The following is a 20510-nucleotide window of genomic DNA, read 5'->3' as shown; positions in this document are numbered from 1 at the left end:
TCCAACATGCTAAGCTGAAGATGAATTTCACATGAAGACACAGACACACAGACACACAGACACACACACACACACACACACACACACACACACACACACACACACACACACACACTCACACACAATCCATCGAAAGATGTCACAGTCAGCTGTTCTATTGCTGTCAGGATGTAGCAACATGTCAGCTCCAGACACATCCTGTGTGTGTGTGTGTGTGAGTGTGTGCTGTGTGTGTGTGTGTGTGTGTGTGTGTGTGTGTGTGTGTGTGTGTGTGTGTGTGTGTGTGTGTGTGTATGTGAGGACCAGTGTGTGTGTGAGGACCAATGTGAATGTTGAGGAACAGTTTTTGTCCACTTGGGGGCAGCAAAACAATCTGTACACACAACATTAACATAATATCACATTATAAAACAATACGGCTAATATTATCCATAGTGCTATTATAATTAAACCTTTATTTAATCAGGTAATTGGGGATCAAATCTGTCTGAAAATGGTTCCAGGCTGCGGGGGCAGAGAACATAAAAGTCCTTCAGGGACAGACAGTGTGTGCAAACAACACTCGGTATATTATTATATTATACAATACATATTAGTATAATTAATAATACGTGTTAGGTGAGATATACCCACAGAAATGAAGAGGAAATGTATCCATTCCTTTGGAGTCATGTTTGTGTCGCTCTCTTTTAGCTCTTTTTTGGTCTCCACCAACTCCTGAGCTGAAACATGTGGCTCTTTAGCTGCACAAGTCACACTCACCAATGTGCAAAATTATCATTCGCCTCCGGTTCACTTCCATTTTATCCAAGCGAAGGGGCGAGAAAACATCACTTCACGTGGCGAAGCAAATTTGCATCTTCGCGGTTCATTGTTCAACTGTGGGGAACCTTTCAGGCCCGCCAGGCGATGGACACTCTCCTGCATTCGCGCATGTGTGACTGTGACCTAATGCTCCGATGTGTTCAGCTAGTCTCTAACTTTGCCTGTTTGTTGCTGAGCAGTTAGTCTGGTGGGTTTTTAGAGCTTCTTCACTGAACAGCAGCAGCTGCCTCCTGCAGCCGAAAACAAAGACAGCGATGAGAGTGAAGCAAAGCAGTCGAGCTGTGGGCTGGAAAACCAAAACAATGAGCCTACAGATGCTAAAACGCTCCGGAGAGCTGACAGAGACGGGAGGGTTGGGTGATTATTTACTACATACATTTTAGGGAAAATAACTTAACCTTGTATAAGATCGATTTATGTAATAATACAAATCCTATATCATAACGTCTACTGCAATCACTACAAATGATACAACATTAGTCCCAGGAAAATTGAGATTCGAGGTGTGACTGAGAAAACAAAGTATAGTTAACTATATTTGGTCACAGCAAGTATTTAAACTGCACTACAGTGACCACTGGAATGTGTGTGTGTGTGTGTGTGTGTGTGTGTGTGTGTGTGTGTAGGGACATTGCTGAACTCTCTGCAATGAGAGTGCAACAAGGTCAATGCAGCTTTAGGAGCGAGAGCAGGAGATCGAAAAAGATCTTGATGAATACTTACAGTGTCTAACTACAACCTGCTATTGTGGTCGAGCCTTCTGTATAGGACCTGTTGGCTCGACGACGCATGCGCGCACACACACACACACACACACACACAGTGTTATACATGTACAATTGCAGGCCAGGTCTAGTTGGACTGCGGCTCTCTTCTACAGCCATCAGTCAAGTTTAAGAGTTTGGAGACGGAGGCAACTCCCCCCGACACACACGGCTGGACAAGGCCGCCATTGAGCTCCATAGTAGCAGCCTTTTAGGATTTTTGTTTTTTATAGCTACTGCAGTGAAAATCAGCCGGAAACAGTTACCTACAGTGGCCTTTTGAGAAACAGCCAAACACGTCTTCCAAGAAAACTGTTATAGAAACCATAATATTAAAGGTAACAGCCGCGGTTCATGTGCTCTTTGACTGCTGAAGAGGGAGTCATTCGTCTAATTTTTCGATAACCAAGAGCAGAGCAGTTTTAGTCAGAGGTGGAACAATTATTCAGATATTTTACGAAGTAAATGTACAAAAGTATTACACAAGTACACGCAAGCATATCATCGCATGAACTCTAATCTTTTCTCCAAAGATGATTTTACTAGAGATAACGAACCCTCCTGCACACTTTCTACACTTCTTTGAGATGACCTGTAGCCTTGGCCTCTTGAACGAGAAAGTGTTAACACATTTACAAGAAAAGAAGATGATGAAGATCAAGTGGATCCCAGTTTCATTAAGCATTACTGTAACACGAGAACAGACAGACACACTTTGAAAGCTCACCACACTCCACACACACACCACTGAAGAAGCTAATCTACAGACGAGTACAAAAAACATCCTTCCTGTTAAAGACAGGGACAAAATGTGTGTATTCTGGTGTGTGAGAGATGACATTTATAGATTCCAAGGACAGGGTGTGCTTCCTCTCTCGCTTTCTATTGTTCCTGCAGCAACAGTGATCCTCGGGGAGCGGAGCAACCACCAGGACTGTAGAGCAGCAGCGGCAGGGCAGGACAGAGAGGCCTCGAGGCTGATGGGCTGATTCTTAGGAGATTTAAAGTATAACATGCCCACTATATGAGAAATGAGGTTACTGTTCAGTTAGCCCTGAAGGTGTGTGTCTGGTGCACACTCGTTGCCCTTCATGGCACAGTGGTTACCTCTCTCTCCTTTGAGGGATCTTAAAATATCTAACCATCAGCATAACTGGTCCAAATGTCTTTGCTGCCATCTGCAGGACTGTCTGCACAAGCTGTCCGACAGAGAACATGAATAGTTTGTCACGTCTGCCACGATTAGATTTTGATTTGATTCAATTCATGTGGCTGCGATCGATATGAGACAATATATCATATAGCCATTTAACACAATCAGGTACATCAACTCACAAAACACCAACTAAAATATGATTTGACAATCGTATTACTGGATGGAAATGATGAAGAATTTAAATAAAGGTGCATCTCAAGCATATATATATATATATACACAGTCTATTTGACTTTGATTCATAATATCGGAGGAAATCTATGCTTTCAGTGTGTGTGTGTGTGTGTGTGTGTGTGTGTGTGTGTGAGAAGACTAGAAATGGGAGTGGATAATGATGTACAATAAATGATGATGGTGATATTTAACACGGGTTATTTTATAATGGGCTTTTTGTTTATTTTTACAAATGTCACTTGCTTTTCTCTGGCTGTGTTATATGAACAAAAGTAGTCTCACTATTTTGCTACCTTATGTGAAAGGTTGAAATGATGGCCTTTTTTATGGCTGTTGACAGTATTATTTTATATTTATAGTGATACAAAGAGATATCTGTATCGTTGACACATATATATTTTTAAAGAGACGAGAATTTTGAATGTGGTTTAATGCAATGTTCAGATTTCTGTTGCGGAAATATAATATAAGAAAATTCTAAGAGGTCCAGTTAGAGAACATTTCCACGAGCAAAGGTCCGGAGCATCATAATGTCTAATGTGCGTTATGAATTAGTGTGAGATATATATTGAAGTAGCCGAGTAGCTGTATCAACGTCTGCACGTCAACAACTGACTGTCAATCTAATAAAGAAAGTACAATTTAAAAACATTTAGACAATATTTATTGTCACTTAACATTGAACTATACAGATATATATATATATATATTTATAATACTGTAGATATGTATAGTGTTCTTCTCGGGCTGCATTTAAATTGTTAAATGTTAATTGTTATTGTGCATCTTAAAATAAAGTGCTTAATCTTAGAAACATAAAATAAAGTGTAGCAGCAGCTTGAGTTTCCCTTTTTCTTTAACTGTTTCACATCTTGATTTAACTCTCAACCAATGTTAGAATAAATCAGTCTCAACATCATCTTAACAGTTGAACAGTTTAACCCAGACTAGCACATCCTGGGTCCACACACTTTAATGAGCAGCACGGTCTCTGAGCACGTGAGACGCTGGTGTTGTAATGAGTCCATTCTGGGTTGAAAGCTCTGTTGACTTCTCTCTTCTTGGAGAGCGCCATGAGTAGTTCTTGTTCTCTCCCTGTCTGCCGCTCACTCGTCTCTTCGTCTGTGTTTCTCTCCCTCTCTCCGTCTTCTCTTCCTGTATCGCTAACTCGTCTTTCCGTCTGTCACGCGCCTCTCATCTGTCTGTATTCAGAGTCGCAATGTTTGCCGGTTAGAATGCACAGATGATTTGATTGGCTGAGTAGCATCACGTGGGATGGCTTAACTCGCATGTAATTGGTCTGTGAGTTTCCTGAACCGCTAAACCAGTGCCGTAAAAACGAGTGCTGTGATTCTCTAGTTCACTCCTCCTCCCCTGTTTGTTTGTTGTTTGTTGTTTGTTGTTTGTTTGTTTGTGTGCGAAGCGCCGCCCTTCGTGATAGAGAGGAGCGAATGTGAATGTGCAAAGCTAAAATAAAATAAAATACAACGAGCCGTTAAAATAGAAGTACCGGTCCGGGTCCGGATAGGTCGGCGTCTGGGTCCGGACTCGGACCGCGGTCCGCCTGTTAGTGACCCCTGGTCTATCGCATATTTAAAACGTAGTTTAAAACATTTAAACTATTTTATTATGGATTTGTACACTGAAGTTCAGTAACTATAAAAAGTATTGATGACTTCAAAATGATACCTTTGTTCCAAGACGATACTGGATTCTGATCGACCCCAATATTGTCCGACTGGCAGTGGAAAATTAAGCCTGTAATGTGTTGCTTGATTTAACTTCTACAAACAGACATCAGATCTAAGCAAAATTTCACAATAAAAAAAAAACTTATCTGAAAACTCAGTTCAAAAAGCCGATGGTTGTAATTTAAATAAACACACAGGAACACACATCATTATTTAAAAAAATGTATTTGTATGTACTTACATACTGGTGTCAAAAGAGTATGCACCAAAAATGTCACATTGACTCACAATTACAAAGAAAACGCTTTTTCTTTTTCTTCAATTACAAGTATTGAAAAAAGTATGTACAGAAAAGGGCATGGTGACAAGATAGTACACTAGAAACAAACGTAGTCACACAATGGGGTTTAAATGAGGCTCCTGCAATTTAAGATGAAAATAATCTTCTGAACAGCTACACTGTCTGGGTGTTCTGAAAATCAAATTGTATTTCCACTCAAAAAGTAACCTTGTGCATCCTCTCCACAGTCCAGCGTCAGGGCTTTTTCAGAGGGTGCTAGCAAAAATAATAATAAACAAAAAGAAAGAAAAAAACTGCCTATAACTGAAAACATTTGAGTGGAAATACTTTTTTCTTAAAACACATGTCCTAGAGATGCTCTAAACAAGCTGTTACAATAGAGGGGACAGACAGGGAGAGTAAAGTGAGTGGTGTCCAGGGCTGCAATCACCACCTCTCTCTGGATGGACACACAGACATAAAAGGCAGAAAGTCTTTTACATCCGTGTCTCCCTGCAATCAGATCTTACAGATGAAAAGTAACACCAACTCAAAAACCCCTGCCATCTTTTCTTCGTCTGGAAATGTACAGATTTTGATCAAGACAAGATACAAAGCAGGAAAGGAAAAAGAAGGCAAGATGATGGTGATGTATTGTTGGTGATTGGGCCGTTATGTGACCAGCAAGCCTGAAAAAAAAAATGATCCTCACTTGTGACTGCGTGGTAATGGGGGGAAAATATATATAAATGGCAAACAAGAACAACTGGACTAATAATACCCCACATTCTTTAGTTTCTCTTACTCCCTGAAACAGGGAAGCAACACATTCAGTGCCACTGGACTAGCATGTGCACTCTGCTGCATCTTTAATTGGGGCTACAAAAGACAATAACATCCTCTCATTCAATCACTTTTTCTACTGTTACCTTTACGCAAATCTTTTTGGGTCCCTTCTCTGGGTTCAGTTCACTTGAGGATGTGAAATGATGCCTATAAAAAGGGAATTCAGGATTTTTATGGCACTTTGAGATACAATGAATGCCTTGGAATTTGGACAACACAGAAAGCATCGTGCAATTTTATATTGGGAAAAGTAACTTGCATGTTTCGTATTGCAAAACTGCAATGAAAATGTGTGTATCACACTGTAAAATGTGAACAGCAGACACAGGCCTCTACGAGAGCTATTCTCAAACTTCCACTGAAACGCAACTGTGAAACCGCCATGTGGGAAAATATGTCAACAACAGAGGGCAGAGCATGTCTGCAGAGACGGTGGGACGTCTCCAAAATGTTTAGAAATACACATTAATCTCTATAGACTGGTTTATTCTGCATCTAGTTACAAATACTTGGAAAATTATGTGCTATTCAGCATTATGTAAGAAGTAAAGAGTGTCTAGCTTCTTTACAGCGAGACCGAATAAAAAGAAAAAACTGGAGGGGGTGTTCAAGTGAGAATCAGCATAAAACAGAGGACAAAAAACTATACTGATGATCTTAGCTCAGCCGATCTTTGAACATAAGTATAGCAATTAAAACCTCTGCTTTAGGGTGAAATGATGTTTGTGAGGCAAGGACTAACGTTTGAACAGAATGCGTCTCTGGTGTATCTGGGACCAGCTGCGCCCTCTGGGTCAGTTTCTCTTTGCCTTTAGTCGCATTTAGCTTTTTTGCTGTCGTTTCCGTTCTTTTCCGGCTCAACTCCTTCTGCCCCCTCCTGGTGCTTCCTCTTCATCGTGTCGTCTGGCTGAGCAGTGGACGGGTGTGGCAGCAGGGTGATGATGATGCAGGTCATGTTGTCACATCCTGTCCCGTCTCCAGATGTGTCGGGGGCCAAACAGTGGTCCAGCAGCTGTCAGGACGACATAGGAGATTTGAAATTAAAGACAGGAAAATATTTATTCATGAGAAATGTGAGGTAACATGTTCGGTCTAAGTGACTGATAAAATACTTAGTTTAAAAATCTTGAGTACATCGTCTGAGCAAATGTCCTCTTAGTGCTAATGTGGATTCACTGCCTGGCAGGTAGCGCCGGTAGTGGGAGGAGGGGCCGTCGCCTCGGTCAATAAGTCAACAAGAATTTGATATTTTAAGATACGCAGCTAAACAGTTAGGCTGCATACAGTCAGTTTTCACTTTAGCTTGTTCTTAATGGAAGATAGCAGCAGCAATGTCCTCAAAGAGTAACATTTATATTTTATTTCCAATCTGTTAAAAAGCTTTTAGTGTTCATTACAGTTTAGTTTGAAGAAAGAAAAAAAAGGTTAAAGATACAATTTATTCTACACTGAAGAACACGGCTCAAAGCAAAGTCTATTTGTTGTCCGACATGTGATTGTGATTACTGGATCTGTTTACAGAAACTGTCTAATGTCTGTACAAGTGATCCTTATGTATTAAGTGTGTAACAGGAGTCTCTCACCTCTCCCACTATGGATGAGAGGGATCTGACTTTGCCACTCTGGTCTGGTTTGATCCTCTCACTGATGAAGTCCACCACCTCCTGACTGCTCAACACATTCCTGCACACAACACATTGGAACAGGGCTCATCAACATGTAAATGACAAATCAAAAAAAGGAAAAACAACCTTGTGGTCAATAACATGGCAACTGGCATACTCAAACTCACCAGATACCGTCGCAGGCGATGACCATGAAGTCGTGGTCCCCGTTAAGCGTCAGAACTTTGACGTCTGGCATCGCGGAAATCATCTGCTCGTCTGGAGGCAGAGCCTTGTTCCTCTTATAGAAGTGATCACCTGAGAGGCCAAGTCACAAGTTTAAGAGAAACTCATTCTGCATACAGGAGGCGTTCATTTCAGAGGACGAGTGTGAAAACATTTTAGATGTCAAAGTCAGCCATACCGATAGCTCTGGAGAGGTTCAGTCCACCATTGACCCGTCCATCCATGGTCACTTTCCCTCCAGCGTTTTTGATGCGAGCTAGTTCCAGCTCGTCCTCTGGCTTGTGGTCGTAAGACATGTCGACAGCTTTGCCTACAGCGACAAAGGAAAGGAGCTCCAACATTTTAATATAACATTACGGCAAAGCCTTTTATTAAAAGATCTGCTCGTACGCACATCAGTTGCAACCATGCAAGAGCCAAACACTTTGACGGGCTGTTGCCCAGTGATGCAATATGCAATGCAAGCTGTCCTGCACATTTTATATTATATATACACATGTGTGTACATATAAACATGTGAATGAAAACATACTAATTGATAACATACAATGATATCCTCTCTTTGTATAGAGGGGGGGGGGGGGGGGGGGGTTATAGCTATATGGCTGAAGTCCCTCAGTTCAATTGATTGACATTTTGATTTTACAATACAATGCTTCTATCAAGGTAAATAGGCACCACATGGACCTACCGCGCTCAGACACCACGCAGCGAGAGTCTCCAGCATTGGCCACGATCAGCTGTTTTCCTCGGATCAAAGCCACGACAGCTGTGGTGCCGCTGTCTGAGCCAGGCTACGAATACATGAACAAGAGATGTGACACGCTGCTAAAAACCCCATGATGTTTTACACCAGCAATAAAAGACCAACTTCTTTCCATAAAATACAATCCAAATCCTTATTTAAAATTTGTATAATTTTCCCCCCATGACTGAAATAAACTACCTAAAAAGTTTCCAGACATTTTTCTGCATGGAGAAGAATTTCAGGCAGCCTCCTAAGCTTTTTTCCATTTACACAAAGTTATCACAAATCACTCATTTGGTTTCGGCTGGAATGAGGTCATCCAACAAAATGCAGCCTGTTCGTTGGCTTCATAGCTGGAAATTACAGCTGAGCTCTTTAAATGGCTAAAATCAATCTACTGCTAACTTGGCCGGCTCTCAAAAAGTGACAAGCAAAAATCTTGGTTTAATTTTTTTTGTGATCACAGGGAAGTTTTGCATACGGTGGATTCAACATGACTAATTCCACAAATGAAGATCAGCATATGACAACGCTTTGTCACTTTAGAAATCGTGTACCACTTTTGAATCATCAGTGAAAGAGGTTTCCTAATATTTTGTTGATTTAATGTCAACTTCTTAAAAAGGCAGATACTCAAAGAGCCATTATTCTACTACAAATCAGTGTCACAATTTATTGTCGTCAATGAATATTTTATCCATAGTTTTCTACATTTGTGTTCAAAATAAACATCTGGGATCAGTTTGCACCAGGGAACACTTTTATACCCAAAACCCAAATATAAAAACACACAACCAATAGTTTAAGTAGTTGTAAAATTATAATTAAATAAATTGTTCAGCTCCCTTAAGACAGTTTCAGTCAAATCAACATAGAAAAAAGGTTCTTAAGAACTTAATGTGTTGTCTGTATTGCATGTAGGAATTTCTATAACCGGTGTGCTTTTGATCTGTCAGTCGCATTAGATTAGTTTCAGACTTCTTTGTACACACCTCCTCCTTGCCGTCCATTCCAGGAATGCACATTTCCTCCTCCTCTTCATCTTCAGAGTCTTCCTCTCCCTCCTCTGTATCCTCTTCTTCTTCCATCTCACTGCTGTCACCCTCTTCCTCTTCGCTGCCATCCTAAATTTAAAGAAAAGAAAACTTACAATTACACTACTTTCATTCTTTTTAAAGTCAGAGTGAGTGAACTTTCACAGCCAAATAGGTCGGTTTATTCTGGTCTCCTGCGTCACCTCATCACTGCCCTCCTCTTCTCCTTCCTCAGACTCCTCGCTGTCGTCAAAAAACCTGGACTTGGAATCTCCTGCAGCCTTGGAGGACAAAGAGGAGCAGGAGGGACCTGCGTCTCCCTCTGCCTTACCAGCCTTTTCTTCTCCATTGGAGCTTCCTGACCCTCCACAGTCGGCTGCTGTAGAGGAGAAACGAGGGCAACAGGAGGTATTGGACAATAGGAATAGAGAGCGAACATAGGCAGAGGAGAGGACGTTTGATAATTGCTTAGATTATGGTTTCCATGCACGCATAAAGCCATTTCTACTCACTGTATCATTATTTATTTTTTTAAATGCAAAGTAAATTTCTAAGCTACATTTTCAATATTTTAGCAGGCAGACCGATTTTCACATAAGATACTCATCTCAATATTTAAACTAGAAACCCCCCAAAAAAATCATCTTTTTGAAGAGAAATATGTACAGCTCCATACCTGCACCGCTGGCTTCACCTCCACCTCCTCCTGTTCTCCGACAGGCTCGCAGCTTAGATCCTCCTGCCACTCCTTCGACCTTCTTCACCTTCCCCTTGCTCTCCTCCTCCACATCTCCATTGACCTCCTCCTTCTGTCCTTTGCCATCTTCCCCTTTTTCTCCCGAGGACTCACGGTGCGAGCAGGACGCCTTCTTAGCCGCCGCCGCACTATGAAGAAAACACAAAGAGGAATTAAGTAAGAGCCAACCTCATGAGTTTTATTAACTGGCCTCACTGAGCTACTGAAGCCCAGAACAAGGTTTCTGGTGGACTGAATATGAACCATTCTGTCCCCAAAACAAATCTCTCATGTGATCTTATTATTCTTAAAATTTCACTCAATTTAAAAATCATACAGCTGCGCCCCCCCTCCCCCCTAACGGAACTCAAGATCTTTTCTAAATATTTTTTATATTCACAACTCACATTGAACAGGTGCTCTTTTATTAAATAAACTTAACCCGTATGTTATTTATCTCCATGAAATCCACGCCACTCAAAATACTTTTTCATTGTCACATTGGTGTCCTTGTATGAAAGGTCTGAACAACAAGTGTAACTACCTGATGGCAGCTGCATGCTTGACAGCATTGAGGTTCTGGCCATAGCGTACCAGCAGCTCCTCTATGGTCATTGTGGCTTCCTCATGGAGTAAAGCTGCCTCCTCTGTTTCCACTGAAAGGAGAGCAAGAAAAATGTAAACATTTTGATAAAAACTTGGTTTTTAATCATCATTGTTTTTAAATCTACCAGCAGTGTATGTGCATGCACTTTAGGATGTCTTGCACTTGTCATATTCTCATGGTCATAATTACATGTCGCTGGATGTCAGTGCTTACTTACTATTCAACATGAATGTTTGTTATTAAGTTCCTTACAACTCACATAAACATCTAACACTGCTACATAAATTTCACTGTTAGGTGTACTCACAATCGTCCTCCTCCGACACCTTTACGACGGGAGGCTCCTCAGTGGGTCGTCCAGCGATCTGGACCAGCTCCTTAATGACGTCCTCTGTGGTCATTTTCCTGTCGATGAACAAGAAGGCATCCTCCAGAGCCTGGAAACAAAAAGGTGCGTCAGGAAACGCCAAGAGGCGGGTGGTATTGAATAGACATTTTTCAAGCCATTGTATTGAAGCTAGAAATTCCATTATTGTGACAAGACTATGTGGAACAGAGGAAAATGGTGACCACCCTCTCATGATAAATTGCCTCTAATCCCGCCTAATGTGCAACTATGGGACAGTCAAGCTGCGGGCCTCTGGTCGTGAAGATGTCTGCTCTGTCCAACTTGTTTAAGACCGGTGATGCTGTGGCTTCTCACCTTTTGCAGTTTGCCATCTTTGTAGGTCTTCTGCTCCTTGATGATGTCAGGAAGGTACTTCGAACAGTACAGAGCCACCTCTTCACCTAAAAAGGGAACAGCAGGTTATATATTCTCAGGATAGGTGTGTGTATACACAGTAATCAGAGGTGTGAAAAACAAACAATAAAAAAAAAGGGGGGGGGGGGAAACCTCAGAGACCAACATTAAAAAGTGAAAAGAACTGCCGGTTGTCATGCCAAACATGGGCTTTGAGAGGAAAAAGGATTTGTGGGTAGTGTGTTGTTCATTGCCAATATTAGGATGAGGTAAATATTTGGTTACAAGAGTAAAACAGTTACGTTAGTGTTTAAATGCCATGTATCTCGCAAATTAATATAAACAGAAGACAGTATTAGTACAGTGTGTATATGTGTTACCTCCATGTCCATCATAAACAGAAAACATGGCTGTCTCCTCATCAAACTCTAGGATACAATTGTGAGCATCCTGCGGCACAACAAACACAAAAATGCACATTACAATACATTCAACATGACAGTTGGTACAAATCATTGCAATCAGAATTACACTTCTGGTAAAGAAAATGTTTTTGGAAAGGAGTCAAAAGGGATTATTACATTACAGGTAATTTAGAAGACGCTCTTATCCAGAGTGACTTCCAGTGAACTAACTACAGGGACTTCCTGGAGCACCTTGGGGTTAAGCTCAGGGGCACAATGGTGTCAGCCCTAGTATTGAACTCACAACCATCTGGTGTTGTATGAAAGGTGCTATACAAATAAAGCTTATTATTATTATTATTATTATTATTACTGGCCCAAATCAAAAAGTATCTAAGAGCAGTGTGTAAACCAATCAGAAGTTGAACAGACAATATCTTCCTCCAAAAAGGTCTTTATAGACTTCAATGAACAAATAGCATTTCTTTAGCACACAAATATAATAATCCAATCACCACAATTACTTTAAAAAATAATCTTATTTTCAATCAAACAACAACGTTTCTGTTTTCTAACTTTTGATGAGTCCATACATGTTTCTTAAGAAGTTTGAGAGGGTTAAAAGTCGTTAGATCGTTCATGAAAATGTTTTATTTATCCTTTATTATGTCAATTTTAACTTTTGCAGTGATTTGTTGGTTTGGCAACCTCAGCATGGTCAACAAAAATAGTCTGGGAAAGAATGTTAACGGCCATTCAGCGGACCCTCTGCAGCCTCTTCGTGCAGAGTTGACTCTTCCTGCCACCAGGAGGTACTTTGCTATCTATTGTATGACGTGTAATGGTTGTGGTGACTACTGCAAACTAAATTGCCCCCCAGAGACATTAAAAACTATCCAATCCAAGTAGTTTAACCGAATTACTCACATTGCATGTACATAGTTACCAACATTAACGTTTTTTTTTCTCCAGTTGAGAGCTGGAACAGCTACAGTGAAGTATTTTCTTACACGAGCAGACATACATTTCGTTGTTGTTATTAATATGCGTGATTACAATGCAACTCAGCATACCAAATATACCCCGAGGATGAATTGTGGATCACATCCAACACTGCAGCTGATGCTTAGGGAAAGCTACTTTAGGAGTGTGACGAACGCTGGAAAGCTACCAACAAACAAGCCTATACTGAGAAAAGCGTCACATCCCTTTATCCCGCCATTTACAACTCAAATAAAATTTTCAACATGGAGTGTCTCTGATTCCGTCATTCATTTTCCGCCTCACCTCCATGGAGACGCGCCAGCCCTGCATGGCAGAGAAACCGTAGCTCATGTTGCTGTTGCCGCCATCGGTGGAGGTCTTGGTCGTGTTAGGTTGCGACAGATAAGCCCCCATGGTTGTCGGTTTCTATGGCTTTACACCTAGAGAGAAGACGACGAAAAAAAAACATGACATTTCAGCTTCACAGAAAGAAACACGCAGTGCATTTTTCACACTTCAACTAGCTTGCAAGCTAGCTAACGTTAGCAACACCACAACAAAAAGTAGACGCATCAGCTAGCTAACATCAGCATGCTAACCGGCTAAACTTCAAGCCCTAACCTCTGCCCCCGCTATGCCAGTGGCTGCGCAGTTGTAGACTAAATCTAACAAAACGCCGACGGTTAATTTACCTAGTCTGACAGAGCAGGATGAGCTTTTAAACGGGTCCCAAAGAGAGAGCTTCACATAGAAGAAATTACACGTGTAGAAGCAAAAGCCGCTATCAACACAGACCGACCAAAAAGAAGCAGGAGCTGTGGAGGAAGTGAGCGCGCGCGCATGTCCCTTTCGTTCGAACAAGGGGGCGTGTCCGACAGACGTCATGCGTCATGACATCAGGATTATATTATTTTGTTAAATCAAGGAACACAAATGTTGAAAATGTTTTATTAGCTATAGATGGATACAGCTTTTTAGATAAAACGACAATAATACATGATTAAGGACTGCCCTCTTCAATTCAGTTTGTTTTCCATCACTCTTGAAGAGGAACCACATGTTCCAAGCAATTGCAAAGACATGAAAATCTCCCAAGGTATCTTAAAAAACCTCTACTAAATGGACATCAAATACAAATAAAAATCTTCAGTCTGCAATGGACATTTCAACAGTAGCAAAAAAACTAAAACATTTAGGTTTATTGACATTTCATGATATTCTGCAGATTTCTTTCTATTAAAACTTTACTCAGAATTCTGTGATGGGAATCTTTTTAATAAATAAAAAACAGGACATATATTTTCTTCTCAAGTGCATGATGCTTCAGTATGCCACACTTGTGTATATACAGCAGTTTATTTTTGGGTCAATTCCACATACAATTGTGCAGTGGGCCTAAATATTCACATTAGCACAGCTGAAAGTATCTTTAAATGCACTATTTACTCTTATGAGAGTAATGTTAGCTACAAACTAAAATACCTTTTTAGATAATGAAATTATATTATATTTTCATCTTCAGTAGGAACCAATGGGTTTGTTGTTGAGTGCCACAAACAAGGTAGGAAAGTAGCCTATTAGGAGACAGTAAAAGTAACTTAATAATTTAAAAAGTATGATATTTAGTTTTGTTTATGATGTATTTATATAGTTTCTTTTTCATGAGTATTATATTTTATTTATCAATATTAGCCTATTCATAGCTTCATAGAGTTACACACACTGTAGTACTGCTGCAGTAAGATATACTCCCCGCCAGTAGGTGGCGGTGGAGCATCACCTTGTTGTTTGACCGCCAGAAAAACATCCCAAGAAGAAGAGAAAAACACAACGTCATGAGATTCAACATGTCGCGGGAAACCCGGGAAGAGATGGAGATTGATGCCCGCGAAGAAGTCGACGAAGAACCGGACAGTCTCCCTCCGTCGACTTTAAAACTCTACGAGACACAGTTTTTCGGCTTCACCCCGCAGACATGTATGTTGCGGGTCTACAGCGCCTTCCAGGACTGCCTGTACGACATTTTACCCGTCGTGGAGAAGGTGTGTGTGAGGCAGCTCAGCAAAGGCCAGTCGACCGGGGCCGACGAGCAGCTCCGGTCCCGGGCCAGGGAGTGCAGCCGCAAGCTGCAGCTGTTCCTCGAAGAGCGGTTCAAGCAGCTGTCGGAGCGGATGGACGCGCTGCTGGTCAACCGCTGCTTCTCCGTGCCGCCCCATGTCCTGCTGCCCGAGGACCAGTCCCACAAGACCTACCCCCAACACATACAGGTGGGTGGAGGAGTATTCAAATAGAGTTCAATATTATGAGCTAATTTCACTTGATTTAAATTAGAGTCCAACTTTATTATCCAATTATTATTATTATGTGTTTCTGTCCTTTTTATTATCTAGTTAAGTTGTCTCTGTTTTGCTATTGTGTTCTTGTGAGTGTTTCTTGTTCGCAGGTCTCACTAAAATATATCTTAATCTCAATGAGACTGCCTGATAAACTTTAATTAAGATTTTTTTAAAAAGAGACTTTATTTATTTATATCACTGTATTTATTTTTGCATAATGTACTGTGCAGCAAATATTCAGACAATGTAGATAATGTCTATTTAGGCTCTTTGTCAGTTTGAAACACAGACTGGGGCAAAGAGTTGAAATTCCTCTCCAGTTTCTTTAAACAGTAACCTCATTGTTCCCTAAACACTTTCATATTAAAGCTTAATTCTGTAATGTTAGGAGACGTCATATTGCTATGTTATAGCATACATCGTGACTGTATGTTATGCTATTATAGCTGATTACTAATTATTTTTTAAAATTAAATAATGTAATATTATGTAATAACTCTGCTAGGTTGTTGAAAACGGGGAAGTAATGTATGTGTCTGGTCCTGCTCTATCCAGGAGGTGCTGAGGCTGGAGTCGTCCCTCGCTGACCTGCATAGAGCCTACGAAGCAGAAGTCTGTGCCAGGCAGGCCCTGCTGGCTGAGCTGGAGGAGCAGAAGGAGGTGCAGAAGCAGCTGGATGGGATCCTGACGTGGGTCAGAGAGCTCCAGGAGGCCTGGGTGAAGGAAGGTAACGGCAGCTTCCAGGAAAGTTTCCGACATGGTGATGGAGTCCGTAAAGAAGCTGCAGGATGCCGTCAGGGAGGTCCGCAACAAGGCGCCTCATTGAACTCAACTCAAATTTGTAAACAGACATGACACCAAACCTTTTATAGTCTGTTCTGTTTTTCATTCTGTCCGATGGAGATAATTTAAAGCAATTTGACTCATTGAACTAGCCCAGTTTTCATCCTGTATAAAACTCATCAATGAATTAATGCTCCAAAGTATGTAAATATTATAAAACAGCACAAATGACTGTTCTTCAAGCACATGTTACACGTTTCATGAAGACAACGTTCATTTCCTGAGAAAAGAAGACAAAGATAATGAAGCCAAAACATTTGCTTTGATCACTTCATGAACAATTATCCTAATTTAATAGAATTAAAGCTTGGTTACCTTTTTGAAAGGACACAACAGCACCATCAGCTAACAGTGTAGTTTTCCTTTCCACAATGTTATGTAAATAATAAAACGGATGGATGTATCCATGCACTTGTCTCTACAAGGCTTTTTGTTTCATTATTGTTTTGTGTTGTGCATGACGTGCCAATATTCAAATACTTATACGAAAGAAACAAAAGAAGTGACGGCGACAGAACATTTAATAGATAAAAATACTCCCCTAAGTTATGATCCTAACATTAGGTAACGAGGTCACAGTTCAACATGTGTTCCCTCTGACAGTAACGACTCGTGTCTCACAAAATGAATATTTTATATCTCAGGTTGTTCGGAGGTGATAAACATAACGGCTGCGTTGTTCTGTACAGCTGTCTCACCTGGAAGTGTGACAGGTTTGAACATCAGGACACAATTTTCATAGCACATTAAGTCTTTACCTGTTTATTTTACATTTAAAAGCCCCATCCTCCCAGTTCCAAGGGCAACTTTACAGTTTTTAGAGACATTTTGACTACATTTCAGACCCTTGTATCTCTGTCACTTCTCAGGTGGTCGTTACTGTCTCAAAAACTGAACTGCAATTTTTTAATACCCTATTTTCTTAACTTTAATTAGTATTTGTTTCATTGTCATTTCACTGTATTAATTGGATTTTTTTAGTTTACGACGTGTCCGACCTCTGTAGAGATACAGTGTTGACACCCAGCAGAGGGCGCTCTCTGCTTGTTAACGTCACAAAGTTCAGCTACACTTGAAGTGAGGTGATAGGGAACATGATAAATTGGCAACTTTGTGTTAGTAACATTTTAAGTGCCTCCAAGAATCATCAAATGAATAAAATGAAAGTCCGGACATTGCGTTTATTAAATGTCCTCCGTATGAACTGTTTTCTACATTTCGTATGTGTGCATACCTTTGATATCCAACTTAATTGATACATGCAACTTGATTGTTCTTGTAGTTTCTGAGATACAGACATTATACATACTATATTTGGTCTTTGGGCACATGAATGTTCTCCTAAAATATAATGCAAATGGTATTCCCCTTTGCACAAAGACTACATTTAATATGATAAGAACACTTCCACTGAAGATGATTCAAAATTTCAGTTGCTGGCACAAATAGTGTAACACGGAGGGATTCATTTCTTTCATTTAACCTTTAACTTAATGATGGAAGCGATGCGGTGGTTATTGATTTTTCACAGCTACCTGGATGTACCTTTAGGGGGCGCTAGTGCTTATCTATTAGTCTTGTGTGGTATGATGCAGCTCACCTTCACCTCAGCAGTTTCAGTCTTGCTACCTTATTTAAATGCAGATGCTGAGGGGTAACTGCAGCAGAGCGGTGTGATACTTGCAGAGCTAAGATGAGGAAGTTTGACTTCTTAGTTCACTAATGTAGTTATGATCTGGGGGTTATTTACTTTGACACAAACAGAACTGTGTTTATGAAATAATCATTTGAGTAAAATCGATCCATAACTTGAACGTTTTAAGTGTTAAAATGTAGCGTCTACATAGTTGGAGGCAGAACCTGTAATTGTTGTTGCTGATGTCAGATTTACAGCCGCAACAAAAACAACAATCGCATTGAAAGTACATAAACAACAACAAGAGGTGTAAACACTAAACATTTGTTTTAACATTCCTGTCGTGTGTGTGTGTGTGTGTGTGTGTGTGTGTGTGTTGTGATTGACTTGAGTGTCAGTGCAGATGGGGAGGTGTGAGAGTATTTATTTAGAATAATGATCTTACAGGCTGTAATTATGTTTTGCTCGGAGAATTTCTTTAGTTTGTTTTTCTGTTAAAATGACAAAAGATCTCCGTGCAGATTAAAGAATCTAACATCACTCGTCAAACTCATTTATTTTCCAATCAATGCCAGTTATTCAGTTTTAAACTGGTTGAAATGACGATGTTCAGTGTTGTAAGGAAAAGTGAAGCAGAGCTATCTAGAATTGATTTTAAATTGATGTGGTGAGATTGAAAAGGAAGATATTACTCAATATTTTGTCTGCTGACGGACATCAATAGGAAGTTGTAACCTTGGATTTTGTTTTCAGGAGGTACACTATGCAGATTACTCTCTTGCCTTCATCTTTAATATTTGACACTTTGAATTAAAAACCTCTTAGCATCTTGTCATGTTCTGCTCAAAACCTCCAATGTTTATTAGTAACAAGGTGTCCGTGTGTGTGTGTGTGTGTGTGAACTCAGCTGTCTTCTGTTTTTCTCTTTGTACAAAGGTACAATACATCCTAAACTCTGCCTCGTGTATGCATGTGTGTGTAATACCTTCTAAAGCCTATAAAAGATGTCGTCAAACACTATGAGGAAACAGCTGTACGCAGCTGGCTGCACACACGCAGACTGCGTATGTCTGGTTCCTGCTCGCAGAAAATAAAGTAATCTGAAGGGAAAACAATCGTCTAATCAGCAAGAGAGAGAGAGAGAGAGAGAGTGTGTGTTGAAACAGTGAAAGTGTTTATGTTTGAGGGGACAGGAGACACAATGGAGAGAAGTCTTCACTTAGCAGCAGAGTCCCAAAATGTCACACTGCTGTCCTAAACAGCTTTGGCACTGATGCTTGATGTGGTCGCTGTTTACATGTGAAAACCACACGAGTCCACACTTGTATTTTCAGCTTGCTCTTTGTAAGTACCGCTGTGGTTTAGTTCATTTACATATCTTTCTGTTGTCCGACGTCTCAGTGAGCATAAAGCGTGATTATTATCTGACTGTAAACTACGCTCATAGTCATCCTGACAAATAAGCATAGAAACAGGTTAAAAACAATACGTGTGTTGTGTGATCGGCTTTAATGACATTTAAAATGAGTGAAGGCAGGTGACCAGACGTGTGGAACTGCTTCAAACAAACTACTTCTCTGACGACGAAATCTCAACTCAAGTTCCTCTTTCCAGAGCTTTTAAGTGCATCTCACGATATCTCAGCGGATTGAGTATGTTCAGATGTCTCCACGTGTAAGTATGTACAGAACTTTAAACATATTGAGGCCTTTACTACACACATTACTCTTTCCCAATAACTCTTTGTTTTTCCGTCACAGATTCAGTGTTTCCCACCAAGACACATGAGCTCTAACAAATGTGTTGAATGCATTTCCTTCCTTTGCAATGCTTATTTTTTTATTATTGTTTTAATTCCTACATTGTTTCTATCCATTTGAACCAAGCCCCCAGGAACGGTTTAGATTAGTGGCTAAACCGTGGAATTACAACTTCGGGGTCGCTCCCGTGATGCCATTGGACTGACTTACATTATAAAACAGATGTCTGTAAAACAGCAGATATAAAAATAATAATAATAACAAGTAAATTAACTTCTTAGTATAAATACTTGAAAAGCCCTATGTTGTAAAATGCACTCATAGTTGCATCCAAAATTATTTCAGGCATTGTCCTGCGGCACAAACTGTCGTTCCTGTGAATGAGAACGAACAACTGGAAGGCGGGGTTAAAGGAAAGGCTGGTGCACTTGCTCCATGGGCACCGTGGATGCTGAAGATCCCGGCAGTCAAACCTCTTTGGCTTCATGTGCCGCTGAGTAACTTTGATAGGAATGAACTAGCCTCTCTTTATACATCCACGATTCAAACTAGCTAGCAGTCGTCTTTTTCACTTCCTTTGCAGGCACATTGCTTCTCTTCTGTGTGACTCACCGCCGATGAAATGCAGAATGTGGACCCACTCGTAAAAACATTGCTTCACAGTGCTAGTAGTGGCCAAAGATGCCACAAGGTACCTTTTTAAAGCTCAGTTTTGAGTGTGTGCGTGTGTGTGTGTGTGTGTGTGTGTGTTTGTGTGTGTTTGTGTGTGTGTGCACGTGTTGACATTTGAGTGATGTGAGGCGGTTCATGTTTGTGTATCGAGTGTTTACTTGTGTGAGAATTAATAGATCTGTATGTACGTCAGTGTATGAGTGTGTGTGTGTTTGTGTGAGCTTGTATGTGTGTGTACCTGCTGGAATCTGTTACTGTACCAATCTGTATGGTGTGTGAGCGTGTGAATCTATGTGTGTGTGTGTGTGTGTGTGTGTGTGTGTGTGTGTGTGTGTGAGAGAGAGTGAAGACAGCATATGGAC

General features: G+C 40.5%; 2 protein-coding genes across 3 annotated transcripts; one reads left to right on the top strand and one right to left on the bottom strand.

The window, feature by feature from the left end:
- Positions 1-4878: 4878 nt before the first annotated feature.
- ppm1g (protein phosphatase, Mg2+/Mn2+ dependent, 1G) lies at positions 4879-13753 on the bottom strand. 2 transcript variants are annotated; one of them, XM_029427374.1, is made up of 14 exons: positions 13594-13753; positions 13205-13341; positions 11894-11963; positions 11475-11560; positions 11079-11208; positions 10709-10820; positions 10105-10313; positions 9632-9807; positions 9387-9518; positions 8338-8440; positions 7825-7956; positions 7589-7718; positions 7380-7479; positions 6608-6808 (listed from the first exon to the last, which is right to left on the bottom strand). In XM_029427374.1, exons 2-14 carry the CDS (start codon positions 13313-13315, stop codon positions 6608-6610), a joined length of 1692 nt encoding a protein of 563 aa, XP_029283234.1. In that variant the 5' UTR covers positions 13316-13341; positions 13594-13753. The 2 variants fall into 2 exon arrangements, with proteins under 2 accessions (XP_029283245.1, XP_029283234.1); XM_029427385.1 differs by lacking the exon at positions 13594-13753 and having other exon boundaries at positions 4879-6808; positions 13205-13315.
- Positions 13754-14604: 851 nt separating this feature from the next.
- Positions 14605-16501, top strand: mis12 (MIS12 kinetochore complex component). The gene is given in 3 exon segments (XM_029425356.1): positions 14605-15168; positions 15793-15990; positions 15992-16501. Coding segments are annotated over 3 exon segments (702 nt in total). The 5' UTR covers positions 14605-14736; the 3' UTR covers positions 16064-16501.
- The last annotated feature ends 4009 nt before the right edge of the window (positions 16502-20510 follow it).

Source organism: Cottoperca gobio, chromosome 3 (genome assembly GCF_900634415.1).
Source record: "Cottoperca gobio chromosome 3, fCotGob3.1, whole genome shotgun sequence".
NCBI lineage: Eukaryota > Metazoa > Chordata > Actinopteri > Perciformes > Bovichtidae > Cottoperca > Cottoperca gobio.
This window is presented reverse-complemented; position numbering and strand designations above follow the sequence as displayed.